The 16,503-nt window shown below is 39.2% G+C and overlaps 1 protein-coding gene across 3 annotated transcripts in view; it reads right to left on the bottom strand.

The window, feature by feature from the left end:
- The window catches only part of Psd3 (pleckstrin and Sec7 domain containing 3), a 460,032-nt gene that overhangs the window by 99,253 nt on the left and 344,276 nt on the right, over positions 1-16,503 (bottom strand). For all 3 annotated transcript variants that reach the window (XM_055618704.1, XM_055618706.1, XM_055618705.1), the window contains one exon: positions 9,752-9,795. In XM_055618704.1, the coding sequence (XP_055474679.1) occupies positions 9,752-9,795 (44 nt within the window). The remainder of the gene's footprint in view (positions 1-9,751; positions 9,796-16,503) is intronic.

Genomic DNA, 16,503 nt, shown 5'->3' with positions numbered 1-16,503 from the left:
GGTAGGCCTCTGTCCTGTTCCTGTCTTCTCCTGCTTCCCATCCTGTTTGCCTTTCTGAATGAGGATTGATCATCATCTTCCTTAAGGCCCTCCTTCTTGCTTAGCTTTTTTAGGAGTACAGATTTTAGTATGTTTAGCCTATAATAAATGTCTAACATATCACATGTGAATATATACCATGTGTGTCTTTCTGTTTCTGGGATACCTCACTCAGGATGATCTTTTCCAGTTCCATCCATTTGTCTACAAATTTCATGATTTCCTTGTTTTTAACTGCTGAGTAGTATACCATTGTGTAAATGTACCATAATTTCTGTATCCATTCCTCAGTTGAGGTACATCTGGGTTGTTTTCAAATTATAGCTATTGTGAATAAAGCTGCTACGAACATGGCTGAGCAAATGCCTTGTTGAATTGTGGAGCATATTTTGGATATATGCCCAGGAGTGGTATAGCTGGATCTTAGGGTAGCACTATTCCTAATTTTCTGAGAAAGCACCTGATTGATTTCCAAAGTGGGTGTACAAGTTTACACTCCCACCAGCAATAGTGGAGGGTTCCCCTTTCTCTACATCCTTGCCAGCATGTGCTATCAATTGAATTTTGATCTTAGCCATTCTGGTGAGTGCAAGGTGAAATCTCAGGGTCATTTGATTTGCATTTCCTTGATGACTAAGAATATTGAGCTTTTCTTTAAGTGTTTCTCTGCCATTTGCTATTTCTCTATTGAAAATTCTCTGTTTAGTTCTGTATCCCATTTTTAATTGGATTACTTGGTTTGTTGCTGTTTAACTTCTTGAGTTCTTTTTATATTCTCAATATTAGCCCTCTGTCAGTTGTAGGGTTGGTGAAGACTTTTTCCCAGTCTGAAGGCTGTCTTTTTGTTCTGATGACAGTGTCCTTTGCTTTACAGATGCTTTTCAGTTTCTGAGGTCCCATTTATTGATTGTTGATCTTAGAGCCTGATGAGACAACTTCCTGAATAGAACACCAGTAGCCATACTTTCAAATATGCAGGACTCCTCTAACCCATGAGAAGGGACAGAAAGAACCTGTTGTGACACTACACCACATAACAAGCAACTATAATTCACTATTTGAGGGCAAACAAGAAATTTAGAAGAAAAGACAACAAAGGTTTTGAAATGATCTCATCATAAAATGAATTGGTAGGGTACTCTGATGTAACAAAGATTATTTCAAGATGCAGTTATAAAATGTTTATTCAGACTTAAAATGAGAAGCAAGAGCAACACATTGAGAACAGTAGTATGAGATAACCCAATAGTACATTAAAGTGAGGGCAGGTACATACATTCTAAGAGGGACACCTTGTAATTCCTACATATCGATGTCATATAGTTATAACAACAATCACAGAGGTTAAACATTAAATTCCTTTTTTTTTTGTTTGTTTGTTTTACTTTGCCACATTGCTGGTTTTATTCTCTGAAGATCATCATGTGGCCATATTTTAAACCAGGCTGGAATTAGTTATAAATTTCATCTTATCTGTCCTATTCTCTACTTTGAGTTTAGTGAACTTGAACTTTGAATTGCCTTAAAATTAAGGAAAATGCCTCAGTGGTATAAACAAATTCTTGTTCTTTCTGAATTCCCAGAAACTGAGAAAAGGAATATGGAAAGAAAAAATAGTATCTTTCCGTGAAGTGGCTGAGCTCTTCCAGCAGACAGAAAACCCTGTTCCTATTTCATTACAATTTCCATATTTTCATTCTTGTAGCAGCCTCTCCTCCCTTCACACTTTGTTCTTATTAGCAACAGACTTGCACCAGAGTCACATCTGTACCTTTTACTCTACACTTGGCCCCGCCTAGAAGAAAAGAATGGAAGAGATAAGTGGAGAATCTTTACCATCTAGCTGCCTGGTGATACGATTAATTCTGTGGGCTTCTGATAGGGCTCCCACACCAAAACTCTTTTAACTTGCACTGCGCCAAAGACTGACACAAAAACATCCAGATATGATTTCTGTTCTCCAAGAGTGTGAACTGTCATAAGACTATGCACCTATAGAGAAGCCAGGGATGCCACCACAGGAAACAGACCCTGTCTTTGTCATGGTACCAGCTGGATATTTTTGAACCTATGGATGAATGTGTCTTGATTTCAGTTTTCTTTACATAGAGAAAGAAAGCTCAATACACACTTCCCAAAACACTGTAGGTACATATACAAAAAGAAACGTATTTAGAGAAACTTGAATCACATCTTTAAAAAAATCATAAAGGAAATACTTTTTGCTAATTGTTCTTCATTTCTCTTTCCCTCACTCACATTCCCAGGGAAAGTGATCCCTCAGACATCTCCTTGGACTCCATGGGCTCCACAAAACCCCGTTAGAAAGAAGTTGTATTAACTCGCTGAGATCCCTTTAGTTACTACAGCAGCCCATCATATCCGTTTCCTCAGTGGGTGTAAAATCACCCACAAAGGAACTCCCACTCAAGTGTACCTTATCTTAGGAATTCAGCCACAGCAACACCCTTCCTGCACTTTTCTTCTGAGCGGTGCACATGCAGGATTGTCTTTTCAGAGTGTGGTTCCTTGCACAGCATTTAAAGTCTTTCTATAGCATTGAAGCATTGCTTTTCCCCTCTCATGTCCCCTCCTGGTGCTGGCGGTTGACACAGGTGCTCGGAACATGCCAAGCACATGTCTTCCCACTGCCCCGCACAGCCAACCTTTCCTAGAGCCTTTTATGGAGTCTTCACTACATGTATGCATTATGGCATACAAAGGAGGAAATACATGGAGGAAGCAGAAGCACATCGTCTCCTCATGGAACCTAGAATCTAATGAAATTTTATGGAGCTAGATATAACATGGAGTATAAATTTACAGTGCTATCGGATAAAGTAAAACATAGATCATTTCTGGTTGCCAAGGCCAAGAAAGACTAAAAGGAGTGGGTGTCATAGAGGCTGAGTTGTAATGAATTTGGGAAATGACTGCAATCAGAGAACGGAGAGAAACTCAGAGAGCCATGGGTCAGGCACTAGTAACTGCACTGAGCTGAAAGGAGAACTCTGTGAAACCAACAATGTGTAGTAAAATATGTGTAGGGGCTACTTGAAGCTTTACAGCATAAAGTGCTTCAATCACATTAATGTAGAAGAGAGAAGCAAGAGATTCACACACAAACATTTGTTTAGGAGACACACAGAATGCATTCTTCAAGAAGTCTGAGTGGCAGCAGCATGACTGAAGGATAAGATACTGCTTGAAAGCCAAGGCTAAAGAAGTTGTGGGTGAAGCCAAAGGTTATGCAGAAGCCAAAACTCAGGCAAGCAGCAATTTACTAGTGTTCATAAAGGCTAGAAAGAGATGGCGCATGCAGTATTAACCCAATGGCTGCAGCACAGTGTAAAGATAACGAAATTCAGAAAAGCAGGCAGAACTGCATTTAGATAGAAGGAAAGTGTGTACAAAGATGGCAGATGAAGTTTGAGGAATGAATGAGAATGATGATCTTAGAAGACAATCTGCAGTGTTGAACTCCGGGAGATACCAACCACAAGGATAAGAGGTAGAAGAGCTGGCAGGGCGCCATGGTGTAAGAATGCGTGTGGCGACAACACATTTACTAAGGAGGAACCCAGCGTGAGAACACAGGTACAGAATGTTTTCCAAGGTTTGCTCTACCAACACTAGTTTCAGTAGATGTTTAGGAGGGCTATAAACTGTAAACGGTGTTTTATCACAACAATAGAAAGCAAACTAGGGCAGACGCCTTGTCTTTTTCTACACCACTTCATCCATCCTCACTTCCTTCCCTTATTTTGTATTATATCCACTCTATACAACACAACACTGTTCTGTACACACTGTTGGCCTAGGAAACACGGATATAAAGTAAAATTCAGAACAGGATTTAGGAACTGGAAAGTTACCTGCCATGGATCCAACTTCATTGTTTTATATTTAATGGCCACAATGCCGTACTTTTATTCTCTATGAAACACAAGCCAGCACTACACACACAAGTGTAATGGAAGCCTTGATTTCTTTAAAAACTCAGTTAGGTTATGTAAACATGTTTTTTTGTATTTTAATCGCAAGAGTGGGATTTTAGTTCGGGCATTAGTTTGTCCATAAGCTGATAATTGCCTCCTGTGGGGTGTGATCTTTGTCAGCTGGTAATGGCCTGAGTCATGAAGCATGGAGAGGGGTGTGGTCTAGGATTCTGAGGGATATCAATATGAGAGCCTAGAGCTTGTAGTAACTACTTAGGAGAAATTAATTTTTTTTCTATAAGCAAATATAGACACTTTATAAAAAGAACTAATTGGATTCTTCCACATACTACAAAGGGAACACTAATTCCATAGGGACCGACATTCTATACTGATGCAAACAAGATGGGAATGGCAGGTTATAAATCAGACAAAAGAACCAAGGTGATCAAAAGCCCATACTATTCAGTTCAAAAATTAGAATTATATGCAATGCTTATGATATTATTAGATTTTCCTATATCTCTTAATATAATTACTGACTCTCAATATGCAGAAAGTTGTTTTACATTCAGGATCTGCTGAATTTATTCCTGATAACTCAGAATTAACTCTGTTATTTATACAATTGTAACAGGCCATCACAAGTAGAAACTATCCATGATATATTATTCATATTCAGTCTCATTGAGGTCCACTTGCATGAGGAAATGAGGAAATTGACCAAGTAATAATAGGAAATGTCTTAGATGACTCAAAAGTTTATAAAAACACTATGTTAACAGTAAAAGTTTAAAGATAACATTTTCTATCACTTGGCAACAAGCCAAAGAAATAATACTAAAAAAAAAATGTCCTGTGTGTTCTCTGTATAACCAAACTCTATTACCTGCTGGAAGTATCCCTAGGGGTGCCAAAAGAAATGAAATGTGTCAGATGTGTTTCACTTGCAGAATTTGGAAAGCAAAGGTATGTCCACCATACCATAGACACATATTCAGGGTTTCAATGGGCAACTGATTTAACTTCTAAAAAGGCTCATTGCATAATTACACATTTATTGAAAATATTGGCAATGATGGGGATATCTGCACAAATTAAGACTGACAATGCTCCTGCATGTTTATCAGTAAGATGAAGCAATTCTTTGCATTTTATAAGATAAAGCACATTACTGGTATACCACACAGTCATACAGGACAGGCAGTTGTGGAAAGAGCCAATCGTACTTTAGAAGAGAAGCTTACTAAACAACAAGGGAGAGTGAAAACCCCCAGGGACAGGCAAAATAATGCAGTGTCAATTCTAAATTTTCTTATTGTTGATGAAAAAGGAACAACAGCTTCTGAGAGACACTGGGTTATAGAAAAAAAACATAGAACTATAAAGGATGTGTTGACAGTAGAATGGAAACCTGCAATACTTTTGAGATGGGGACGTGGTTATGCTTATGTATCTACAGGGAATGAAAAAAAATATGGTTACCAATACAACTTATAAGATTAGGTATGACCAGGGAAGACCTCCTGCTATCTGAGACATTAATGTCTTCACACGGTAAATGAATTTTATTGGCTACCTGGTCCTCATAATCCAGAATGTACCTATAATATTACCTTTAAAAGTTTGTTTATTTCCTGTTTTCTTCTTCTTCTGATGTCTATCCTCTTTGCCTTTTGGGATGAGGATTGAGCATTTTAGTCAGGGTCCTCTCTCTTGATTAGTTTCTTTAGATGTTCAGGGTTTTAGTAGGTTTATCCTATGTTATATGTCTATATGAGTGAGTATATACCGTGTGTGTCTTTCTGCTTCTGGGACAGTTCACTCAGGATGATCCTTTCTAAGTCCCACCATTTACCAGCAAATTTCATGATTTCCTTATTTTTCATTGCAGAGTAATACTCCATTGCGTAGATGTATCACAATTTCTGCATCCATTCTTCAGTTGAGGGGCATCTGGGCTGTTTCCAACTTCTGGCTATTACAAATAAAGCTGCTACAAACATGGCTGAGCAAATGTCTTTATTGTGTACTTGAGCCCCTTTTGGATATATGCCTAGGAGTAGTATGGCCGGATCTTGAGGAAATGCTATTCCTAGTTGTCTGAGAAAGCACCAGATTGATTTCCAGAGTGGTTGTACAAGTTTACATTCCCACCAGCAGTGGAGAAGGGTTCCCCTTTCTCCACAGCCTCTCCAGCATGTGTTGTCATTTGAGTTTTTCATCTTGGCCATTAGGCTCTGCCCTACAGACTATCAAAGCAGATACTGAGACTTAAGGCCAACTGATGGGCAAAGTGCATGAAATCTTAAGTAAGAAGTGGGAAATAGTTAAGGTCTGGAGAGGATAGGAACCCCACAAGGAGAGCAACAGAACACAGGGGTCTCCCTAGGGACTCATATTCCAACCAAGGAACATGCATGAAGATAACCTAGAACTCCTGCACAGATGTAATCCATGACAGCGTAGTATCCAAGTGGGTTCCATAGTAATGAGAAGAGGGACTGCCTCTGACATAATCTGATTGGCCTATTCTTTGATCACCTCCCCCTGAGGGGAGAGCAGCCCTACCAGGCCACAGAAGATGACAATGCAGCCATTCCTGATGGGATCTGATAGACTAAGATCAGAAGGAAGGAGAGGAGGACCTCCCCTATCAGTGGACTTGGGAGGGGCAAGCAAGAAGGGGGAGGGAGGGTGGGGTTGGGAGGGGAGGAGGGAGGGGCTTATGGGGGGATACAAAGTGAATAAACTGTAATTAATAAAAAATAAAAAAGATAAAAAAAATTAAAGAAATGTATAAAAAATAAACACTTGATATTGGAAAAAAAAGTTTATTTTCAGAGCAAAAGACAATGAAGTTGCAGGCAGCAAAATAAAGCTGATGATTCAGCCTCACAGACTGCCTCAGTTACTGTTATCTCAAGAATCTACATCCAGGTCAACTTCAAAAGGAGTACCCCACAGAGACTGGACAGAAAACACGAAGACTGGACCAAAAACACAGAGACTAGACAGAAAACACAAAGACTGGACAGAAAACACAGAGACGGGACAAAAAAAAAAAAATACAACTAGCTCTTCCAGCACTTGGCAAATATCTTAATTTTTTAAAGGTACCCAAAAGATGTTTTTATTCCCAGCCAGCAAGAAGTAATCTTAAGAACATAACATGGCCCCATTCGCAAAAGGTCAGGTGGGTGTTTTTGGTCATTTGGTGGGTTGTGGATTGGTCATGGTAAGGCAGAAAAAAAAGTAAAGGTTAGAATCAGGAATCTCTTTTACCCCTCTCACAGTTTCTGTTGTTAGTTTGTTTGGTTTTGTTTGTTTTTCTCTCCTATCTGGTGTTAGGGGAGTGGAGAAAAAAAATGGTAAAAAAAAAAAAAAAAAAAGAGGGGGCATATAGAATTGCAGGATAAAATAATCTATTCTATAGATTATTAAATCTGACTCTCAAATATTGTGTATTGGTATGGATTATTGCATATTGATAGAAATTTAAAATTGTTTTGTTCAACTTTTACTTATTGTACATATATAACTCATATGAAAATGTGATGTAAAGTTTTAGTCTTATGAAAGCTAATCACTGCAAACTGTTCATGATGACTGGAGATCAAATTAGCAGTTAGTCACCTATAAATAATCCTAATTGTCTTGTTAGATACTAGTTTAGTTAATTACAAAAATAAGCTTTATTTAGTCTCTTGTATGTTTTCAAGGTTAAGCAGATACATACATAGCTATAAACAGGTAATGTTGCTCTCATATACTATAGATAGATAGGTAGATAGATAGATATATACATAGATATAAACAGGCAATTGCTCTCATATACTATAGATTGATGTGATTATGCACTATATAATGTAGATACATAGTTGGTCTTCAAACATCTCAGAGATCTGCAGAATATGGCATTTAAAGATATTTTAAAAATAAAAGGCTTTTCTGACAGAGAGACACATCAGTTCCTAGCAGTACTTCTAATCTCCTTCAAAGAAGATAATGGGTATCAGAGAAACAAATGTGACAAGATAAACCACTGGAGAAAAAGCTGTCCTTCAACTGCTGATAGCAGGCTGTGTGTCCAAACTGTGAACAAGTAGGACACTGGGAAATTGACTGTCCAACTTTCAGAGACTAAGTGGTTATTCCTTAAGATGCTTGCTTCAAGAAAAGTCTGTCAGGTATTTTGGACCAGTAGGCTGAAGACTAGATGGCCAACACAGAGAAACCTTTGGTCATTGCTCAGGCAGTCAACTGTCTCTGTCATTTTGATAGTTTAGGAAGCTGCTGCTCTATGCTTTCTACATAATTAGGTAATATTTCCTTCTAAAGTCTCTGATGCAGTTGAAGACTAGATAGTCATAGTCCTACTACAATTAAGCTTAGTTGTTTAGGAACTAAGACAATGTTTTAGGTCTAAAAAGATGTTTTAAGGACTAGATAGATGTTTTGTGGTTGAAAGATACAAAAAATTATAAAAAGGTGATTTAGGTACAGAACTTTGAACTGGATAGGCTAGGCTAGGCTAGGCTAGGCTAGGCTAGGCTAGGCTAGGATAGATAATGGAATACTTTTTTAAGGAGGCCAAATACAAATGGACTAGATATTGTAAATATAATTCTTACCTGATTTTTATAATTCTTATTTCATATAAGAATTATATGAAATATAATTGTTTGATATATAGTTTACTAACATTAGAGAAAAAAAGCAATTTTTTAAGCAAAAAGGGGATATGTAATGGAAGTTTTGGTTTCTTTAAAAACTCAGTCATGTTATGTAAATATGTAAATATGTTTTTGCTTTAATCCCAGGTGTGGGATTTCAGTTCGGGCTTTTGTTTGTCCAAAGCTAATAGTTGCCTCCTGGGGGGCATGGTCTTTGCCAGCTGGAAACGGCCTGCATCATGTAGCATGAAGAGGGCCATGGTTGAGGACTCTGAAGGATATCAACATGAGAGCCCAGAAAGATAAGGTGTGGCAGTTTGGAGAGACTACCGTGTGGGTGCTAGAAAATAAACTTGGTTCTCTGTAAGAAGAGCAGGTAATGATAATGTGTGCGTGTGTGTGTGTGTGTGTGTGTGTGTGTGTGTGTGTGTGTGTCACAAGAAACCTTCATCTATGATTCTATGATGCCAGGAAGATGAGAATTAATATGAGTGGATTCCACACACTCCATGTATATTAGGTTTTAAAGTAAATGCAATTTTGCCAACAGGTTTTCTTTTAGATGCTGTTTTCAAAGGACTGAGTCAAAGGATTTGAATGGGTCAAGGGGCATGACTCTAGAAGCTGAAGAATTCACAGGGAAGCAAATGAGCATTTCAGGAAACAAACAAACAAAATTCAAACCATGTACTAAGTAAAAGCTGACTTTTATAAATAACCCACAGCACTGTGGATTGTCTCAGTAGAATTGGGCTATTATTGAACTTGGGCAGAACATTCTATTTCATTCACTTAAAACATGGTCTGACAGGTTCATTAATAGGGACTTTAATGGTAGTCATAATCTTCAATAATGGAAGAAATGTGACTAATTGCTTATAGAAATAGCAACCCAAGCAAACACATAATGCTGAGTAACACCACCAGCAGCAGCAGCAAGGAGTCCTCAGGGTTTACTCAGATTTCATACAAAACAGGTAAGACAAATGACATAAGAACTAATTATGTATATTTAACTCTCTAAAATCACCCCAAGGCATAAAAAATAGTAATAAAAAACTAGCACATTATTAAAAAGTGGATATCTAGCATACTCACACTGCCCATTCAAGCTTCTCATTCTTGATCGAGTTGTACAGAGCCTGTAAACAGAGGAAGATCAAATTATTATTTTTATTCCATTCCGTATGCTGAATTCAGTAAAGGAGTAAAGTCAAAGGCTTCAGTGAATTTTTGAGCAGCTTCCTCAGGCCTTCACAATCAGACACCATCATAACTGGACCACCTGAGAGCTTCTGGGTCAAGGAGCAAGAATCTGAAGAATTCTCAGGAGAGGCCAATGAGCATCTCAGGGAACAAAGAATCGTGGACTAGGAGAGACCAATGAGCATCTCAGGGAACAAAGAATCGCACACTAAGTAAGAACTGTCTTTTGCCAATAACCCACAGTACGGTGGACTGCCTCAGTATAACTGGGCTTTGATTGAACTTATGCAGAACGTTCCATTTCATTCACTTAAAACATGGTCTGACAGCTTCATTAACAGGGACTTTAAGGGTAATCCTAATCCTCTGTAATGGAAGAAATGTGACTGCTCTATGCTCCCTGAAGAGACACATGGAAAAGGGCCTTAAGACAGATATGGAAACATATCCTGGGAGATATGTTTCTACAATATTGACTCAAGCAGTGCTTTTTACTCTAAGGTCATAACTGTTTCTACAGTTCAATAAATGCTACCTCAATATATATGTATGATGATGATGAAAAAGACAGAAAGCCTTCCCCTGGCTTGGTGAAACAGAGACATGACCCTATTGGCTAAGACAGCCTCTCTGACCCGCCCAGAATCAGTATTCTATATAAAGTCCTTGTGATCAACTTGCTCCTCTATAGCATCTACCCAGGAAAATTATTCAATTTAGAATAATACAAAATAAAGACAGATACGCCTCTAAGATGCAAAGCTATGGCACAAAAAAAAGCAAAAAACAAAAAAACTTACGATGCTAGAACTTTTTCTCAACAAAGTCTCAGACAGAGCTTGAATGATCAGAAAGACTATCTACTCTGAGACAGGAAAGTGGGGTCAGAAGTCATTCAGCCACTCATCAGATGAGGAAACACAGGCTTTAGAAGATTAATTGTGTGTGTACATGTCAGAAAAAAAACCAAAACTGTACACCCATAGCAAATTCTCGTCTTATTAAAGCGCTTCCAAATTTAGAAGTACATTGAAACTACAGATTTTGTCAAGGTGACAAAAAAAGTAACCAACGTAGCTTTATTAAAAAAAAAAACAAAAACACAAAAGCTCCAAATATGAACCTTTAAAATCCCTGACACAATGCCACAGATGGAAATCCCACACCATGAACCTTTATTTTAGACCAGGTGAGACAGTGCACACCTCTCGGCCTTCCACAAGGGAGGCTGAAGCAGGGGGATCATAAGTTTCAGTGTCGGCCCAAGCTAACAGAGTGGAACTTTGTCTCAAAAATGGTAGAAAAAAAATTATGAACAAAACTTTTATAAGTACTGTGTAAGCCTTCAGACAGTGCATACAAGTACCTGAAACGAATGACCTACTCAGATTTGGGTTCCTTACCAAGATATTAAGATATGCAAACACTGAATAATGTATTTTCAAATACGACAGGACATGAAAAAAGTCTGAAACATTTTTGGACTCAAGCATTTCAGAGGAAGGAAACCCAATCTATACTATCAACTTCCGTCTTTCATTGTCTTACTGTTGCACATGAAAAAAGCTACAGGGAACGTTCTGCCAATCCCAACCCGATCTCACGTGTTCCACACTAACATGCCGTGTAAGAACTACTTTTTTGTTGTTGTTGTTGTCTTTTGAGGCAGGTCTCATGTACCTCAAGCTGACCTCCAATTCAGTTCACAGCTGAACATGATCCTGAATTTTTCTACGTCCTGTCTCTTCCTCCCCTGTGCAGGAATAGGGGGCCTGCATCACCCACCTCCCCTGTTAATGTGATATTCTAGGTTGGACTTGGGGCATTGTGCATGCTGGGCAGGCACCGGGTCAGCTGAGCTACATCATGTCCCTAACTCAGGAGTTCTTTTAGTGTCAGATGACAAACACCTAAACTGCAGTTTTAAGGCACAGGTGAGTTTTTGTAGCCAAATTATAAAAAGGTTTGAACAGAACAAGCCTCAAACATGCAGAAATTAAAACTCCCTTATCTTTTCTTTCTTCCCTTCCTCTTTCTACATCAAACATCTCCAATGCCTATTTCTCATAAGAACTGTCCTCTATAAGCAATGCAAATCCACACCCTTGAGATTCTAAGTGAGAAAACAAAGGGTTCTTTCTTTCAGTTCCAGCTGTAAAATCCCCAAGATGGCATTCTCATTGTGCTTTAGTTAACTATTTTCTGGTGTACTGTCCATTGGCTAGACAATGCCGTTCTAGGACCGGGCTGTCCCTGAGGTACTGTGGTGTCTGCTATGAGAGGGCAGTGCAGGTCTAGTCACCAGACCAGCAAAATATCTCTGGGCTCAGCAATATTCTAGATCTGTTTGGTACTCATTTGGCACTACCAGAAGAAAAATTAAGCAACAGCACAGATTAATGCCACTGCATATTCACATCCTCTGACTCTATTCAGCATCTCTTCCACCTCCTGCCAGCTTCTCCAAGAGACATCTATCAAGGTTCCTGAGGCCTTCTCCTGTTGGAAAGGGGATAATCACCTCACTGGGATTTCTAGGACCTTTCTAGTTACAGCACTTCCAATTTTCTATTTACATTACTATCAACCAATTGCATTCTTTCCTCTTAATCCTAAACTTTACAGCCCCATTTTTTTCTGCCCTAAGTTAAGGATTTGGGGAAAAGTAGAAAAGGCTCATGCTTCTTTTAGAGGGATTCAAATACTGCAGGGCACTGGAAGATTCTGTTCTTAAAAGATAAGCATCACAGAAGAGCCATGGTTGCTAGGACACGTGCTTCAAGTACCCTGTCAGTGAGGACAAGCTTGCTAAAATGACCCTGTAACTCTCAGTCCACTTAGAATCAAATGAATTGGCCATGTGAGTGGCTAAAACTGGAGGTGCAGGCTATAGCTCAAGAAAATAACCCTTGGACCAGGGAAGAAGGCTCAGTTAGTAAAGTGCTTGTCATGTAAGCATGGGAACCTCAGTTATGATCCTTCACACCCACATTTAAAAAACAAATGCTGTGCATGGTAGTGTGTATCAACCCCAGTATCTATGAGAAATGGAGCCAGGTAGACTCCTGTTACCCTCTGACCCAGATGAATCAGGAAATAAGATGAAGAACGCTTGAGGAAGACACCCAACATCATTGATCTTTGGACTATTCTCTCTGTCCCTGTCTCTGTCTCTGTCTCTCTCCCCCCCCTCTCTCACACACACACACACACACATGGCTGAGGAGATAACTTTTTGCATTTTAGAGATAAATTATCTAGCTTAGCCAAGGCATCAGGGTTTGTGGATTAACAAGGTCCTGGCAGGCTGTCCACTTCCCCTTGGATTGCCAGCTGGGGTAAAGTGGAAAAAAGTACCACAGGCCCCATCCATATGGATACACACAGTGAAGTGATGCCTGCTGTGGAAGACTAAATAACATAGCCCCAAATATGCCTATGTCCTAATTCTTAAAACCTCTGAGTATTTCCTTATATGGCAAAAAAATCTTTAGATCAAATTGAAAGAGTTTATGATGGGGAAAGTCTGTGGGTGGGCTCTAAATGTAATCACAAGTATCTTTACAAGAAGAAGGCTGAGCGCAATTTAAAGAAGCAGAAGAGAAAGCAAAAGGAAAGTGAACAAGGAGGGTGAAGTGATGCAGACATCAGCCAAGGCTCTCCAGCAACTCCTAGAACCTGGGAAAGACTAAGCCCAAACTCTCCTTTGACCTTTCCCAGGGAATGCAGCTCTGCCTTCACATGAAGGCTCCAGCATCCAAAACAGGAGGAGGATATATTTCTGTGCTTTTAAAATAAAATGCATTTGTGGTCATCTGTTAGAGCAGTCATAGAAAACCAATACATGAGGGTATAAATGAAAGGCAGATTCCCCTCCCCCCCCCCCCCCCCCCCCCGCCCAAGACTAGGTTTCTCTGTGTATTCTTGGCTGTCCTGGACTTGCTTTGTAGAGGAGGCTAGCCTTAAACTCACAGTGATCCAACCTGCCTCTTCCTCCCTGAGTGCTGGGATTAAAGGTGACTGCCACCACCCCTGGTTGAAAGGCACATATCTTTTTTTTTTTTTTTAAATTTTATGTACAATATTTGCATGTATTCCTTCACATCAAAAGAGGGCGCCAGATCTCATTATAGATGGTTGTGAGCCACCATGTGGTTGCTGGGATTGAACTCAGGACCTGGTACATATCTTAATAAAAGCAATTTTCAGAAATACTTCCATGTCAGTCCCTAGATAAAAGTATCTTTTACTTTATGGGTATCATCTGGAAATATGAGAGCATACAGCAAAATCTGTCAAGTAAGTACATATCCAGGAAAATTTAAAATTTGGGCCCTGCCCCAGATCTCCAGAGCTTCCCTTGAGAATTCTGCATGAATTATCAGCAAATATTTCAAATGCCACTCAGACATGATGCCCTATCCAAAGCCACCGTTTCCCGAGTTTAACAATCTGATCTAATTGAAATTTCTGAGACTTATCTCAGGAGCTCTAAAATGACCCTTCCCTGACAATGAAGAGGACTGATATTTCTTCAGATCTGAAGGTGATTAATTTTAAAAATGAGAAAGCAAAACAAATTGCTTAAATTGCAGAAACATGGGGATTTGGTCTAAACTTACTTTTAAGTCTTTGTTCCTCACTTCTGATTGCTTCGCAAAGATGATAAAATGCCATTTATTCAAAGCTTAGCACTTCACGGGCAGCCCACACGGGCTCTGAGATCTTTCTCCATTACCACATTGTATAATCAAGAGTCTCTCTCTGTTTCCCCAGAAGCGCATTTTATGTAGTTGATGGAACACATGTATTTTAGTTAAAGCATTTCTAAATTTCAATGGTGTTTTTTACTCTGTGGATCCAGAATAATTATGAAAAGCAGGGAAGATGTTACACGGCTTCCATTTTTAGTGAAACTGATAATGACAACACTGGAATTTATACCACCAAAGTTATAGTTCCCTATAAGCACCCATATCCCCGAGCCCACTGGAATTCACCCAAATCTAAAGGGCATGCTACTTGAAAGGAGATAAAATCACAAGCCATCTAGTGGATACTTCTCCCTTTGGCTCACATTCAAGGTAACAAATGCATGCCTAAATCTGGTCTGTGGTTTTCCATATCTATAATCAGATTCAATTTTTGGACCAAGCAAGCAGGACAATTAACTTAACTTTGTGCTGTGGTGTGTGTACAAACCAGAATAGCAGCCACAAGCATATCTAACCACAAATGGACATATCATCACAGATCCACAATAAAAATAGGAAAATGTATAAGCTCTTTACTTAATGGGAATAAATATGAGGTATACTAATATACAACTCATCATGTAATAAAGAGTTTTGAGTGCTTTGTAGAGACTATGAAGGCATTATACCACATACAGATGAATCTAATTGCCCTGACTTTAAGAGTCTCTTATATAAGGAAATACAACATTTGCTGCTAACCCTGGCTGACTTTATCCAGCTGAGAATTAGTCACCTGACAGATTCTATTAACTTATTTCTTCCCACATACAACATGAGATACTTTAACAGGGTGGATTTAATAAATGACATTGTTTTATTTATGTTTTCAAAGGAAAAAAAAACATAGAAAAGAGAGCCAAAGAAACTAAGAGCATGAGAGGTACAGGTGGAATACCTGCATCTAAACTGTCTATTAAAAACAGATAATTTGATTTACCTAACGGTTAATCTTGACTTCCAAACACACTTCTGAATGTTTCTGTAACTGTCTCGCCAGAAACAACTAAGATCACAAACTGTCTGATCAAAGATAACTGGAGATATTAAACTGGTGTGTGTGTGTGTGTGTGTGTGTGTGTGTTTGTATCTGTGCATGGGTGTTCATGGAGACCAGAGATCAATACTCATGCTCTCTTTCATTATTCTCTATCCTTATTTTTTTCTTGAAACGGGGTCTCTCATTAACCCTCGTCAGTTAAGGCAGGCTTCAGGCCAGTGATCTTCAAGGATCTACCTGCTTCCTTGCCACTCCCGAGTGCTTGGAGTTGCAGATGTGCACATCCACATCCAACTTTTATGCAGGTTCAAGGGCCCTCGGACCTGAGGGCCAGCTGTGCCAGTTCTTCAGCCCTTGGATTAATCTCTGGTGGATTTATAAATGCTGACATTAGTGCAGGTGGTGAGAATTAGTTGGAGCCTAGTTGCAGAAAAGAGCTAACTTAAGGCAACTGTCGATGGGGGTTATAGCTTGCTCTGACTCCTTCCTGTATTTCCCTTTTTCTTCTTCCTGCATGCCACAAGGGGAAGAAGATACTCCACTACCAGAATGTTCTTCATAGGCTCATGGGGCCAAGAATCTGCGGACTGAACCCATGCAGCTATGAGCCAAATGACTCTTTTGATCTTTACTTTTTAAAGGTATTTTGGCCATAGTAACATTGGAAAGCTAACTAATACATTGACCTTTGTTTTCTACATATGTAATCTGAGAAGACTGCCTAAAGTTACCTTCCTTGGCTCTCTTCATCTCTCTTAGTCTATGATTTTACTTGGGCCATACACAGAAACTCGATATTTTTTTCTATTTTTGCATACATCCCTTTCTTTGTGTTCCCCACTAACACACACACACACACACACACACACACACACACACACACACACACA

The sequence above is a fragment of the Psammomys obesus genome, unplaced genomic scaffold, assembly GCF_907164565.1.
Source record: "Psammomys obesus unplaced genomic scaffold, mPsaObe1.curated_primary_1811, whole genome shotgun sequence".
NCBI lineage: Eukaryota > Metazoa > Chordata > Mammalia > Rodentia > Muridae > Psammomys > Psammomys obesus.
This window is presented reverse-complemented; position numbering and strand designations above follow the sequence as displayed.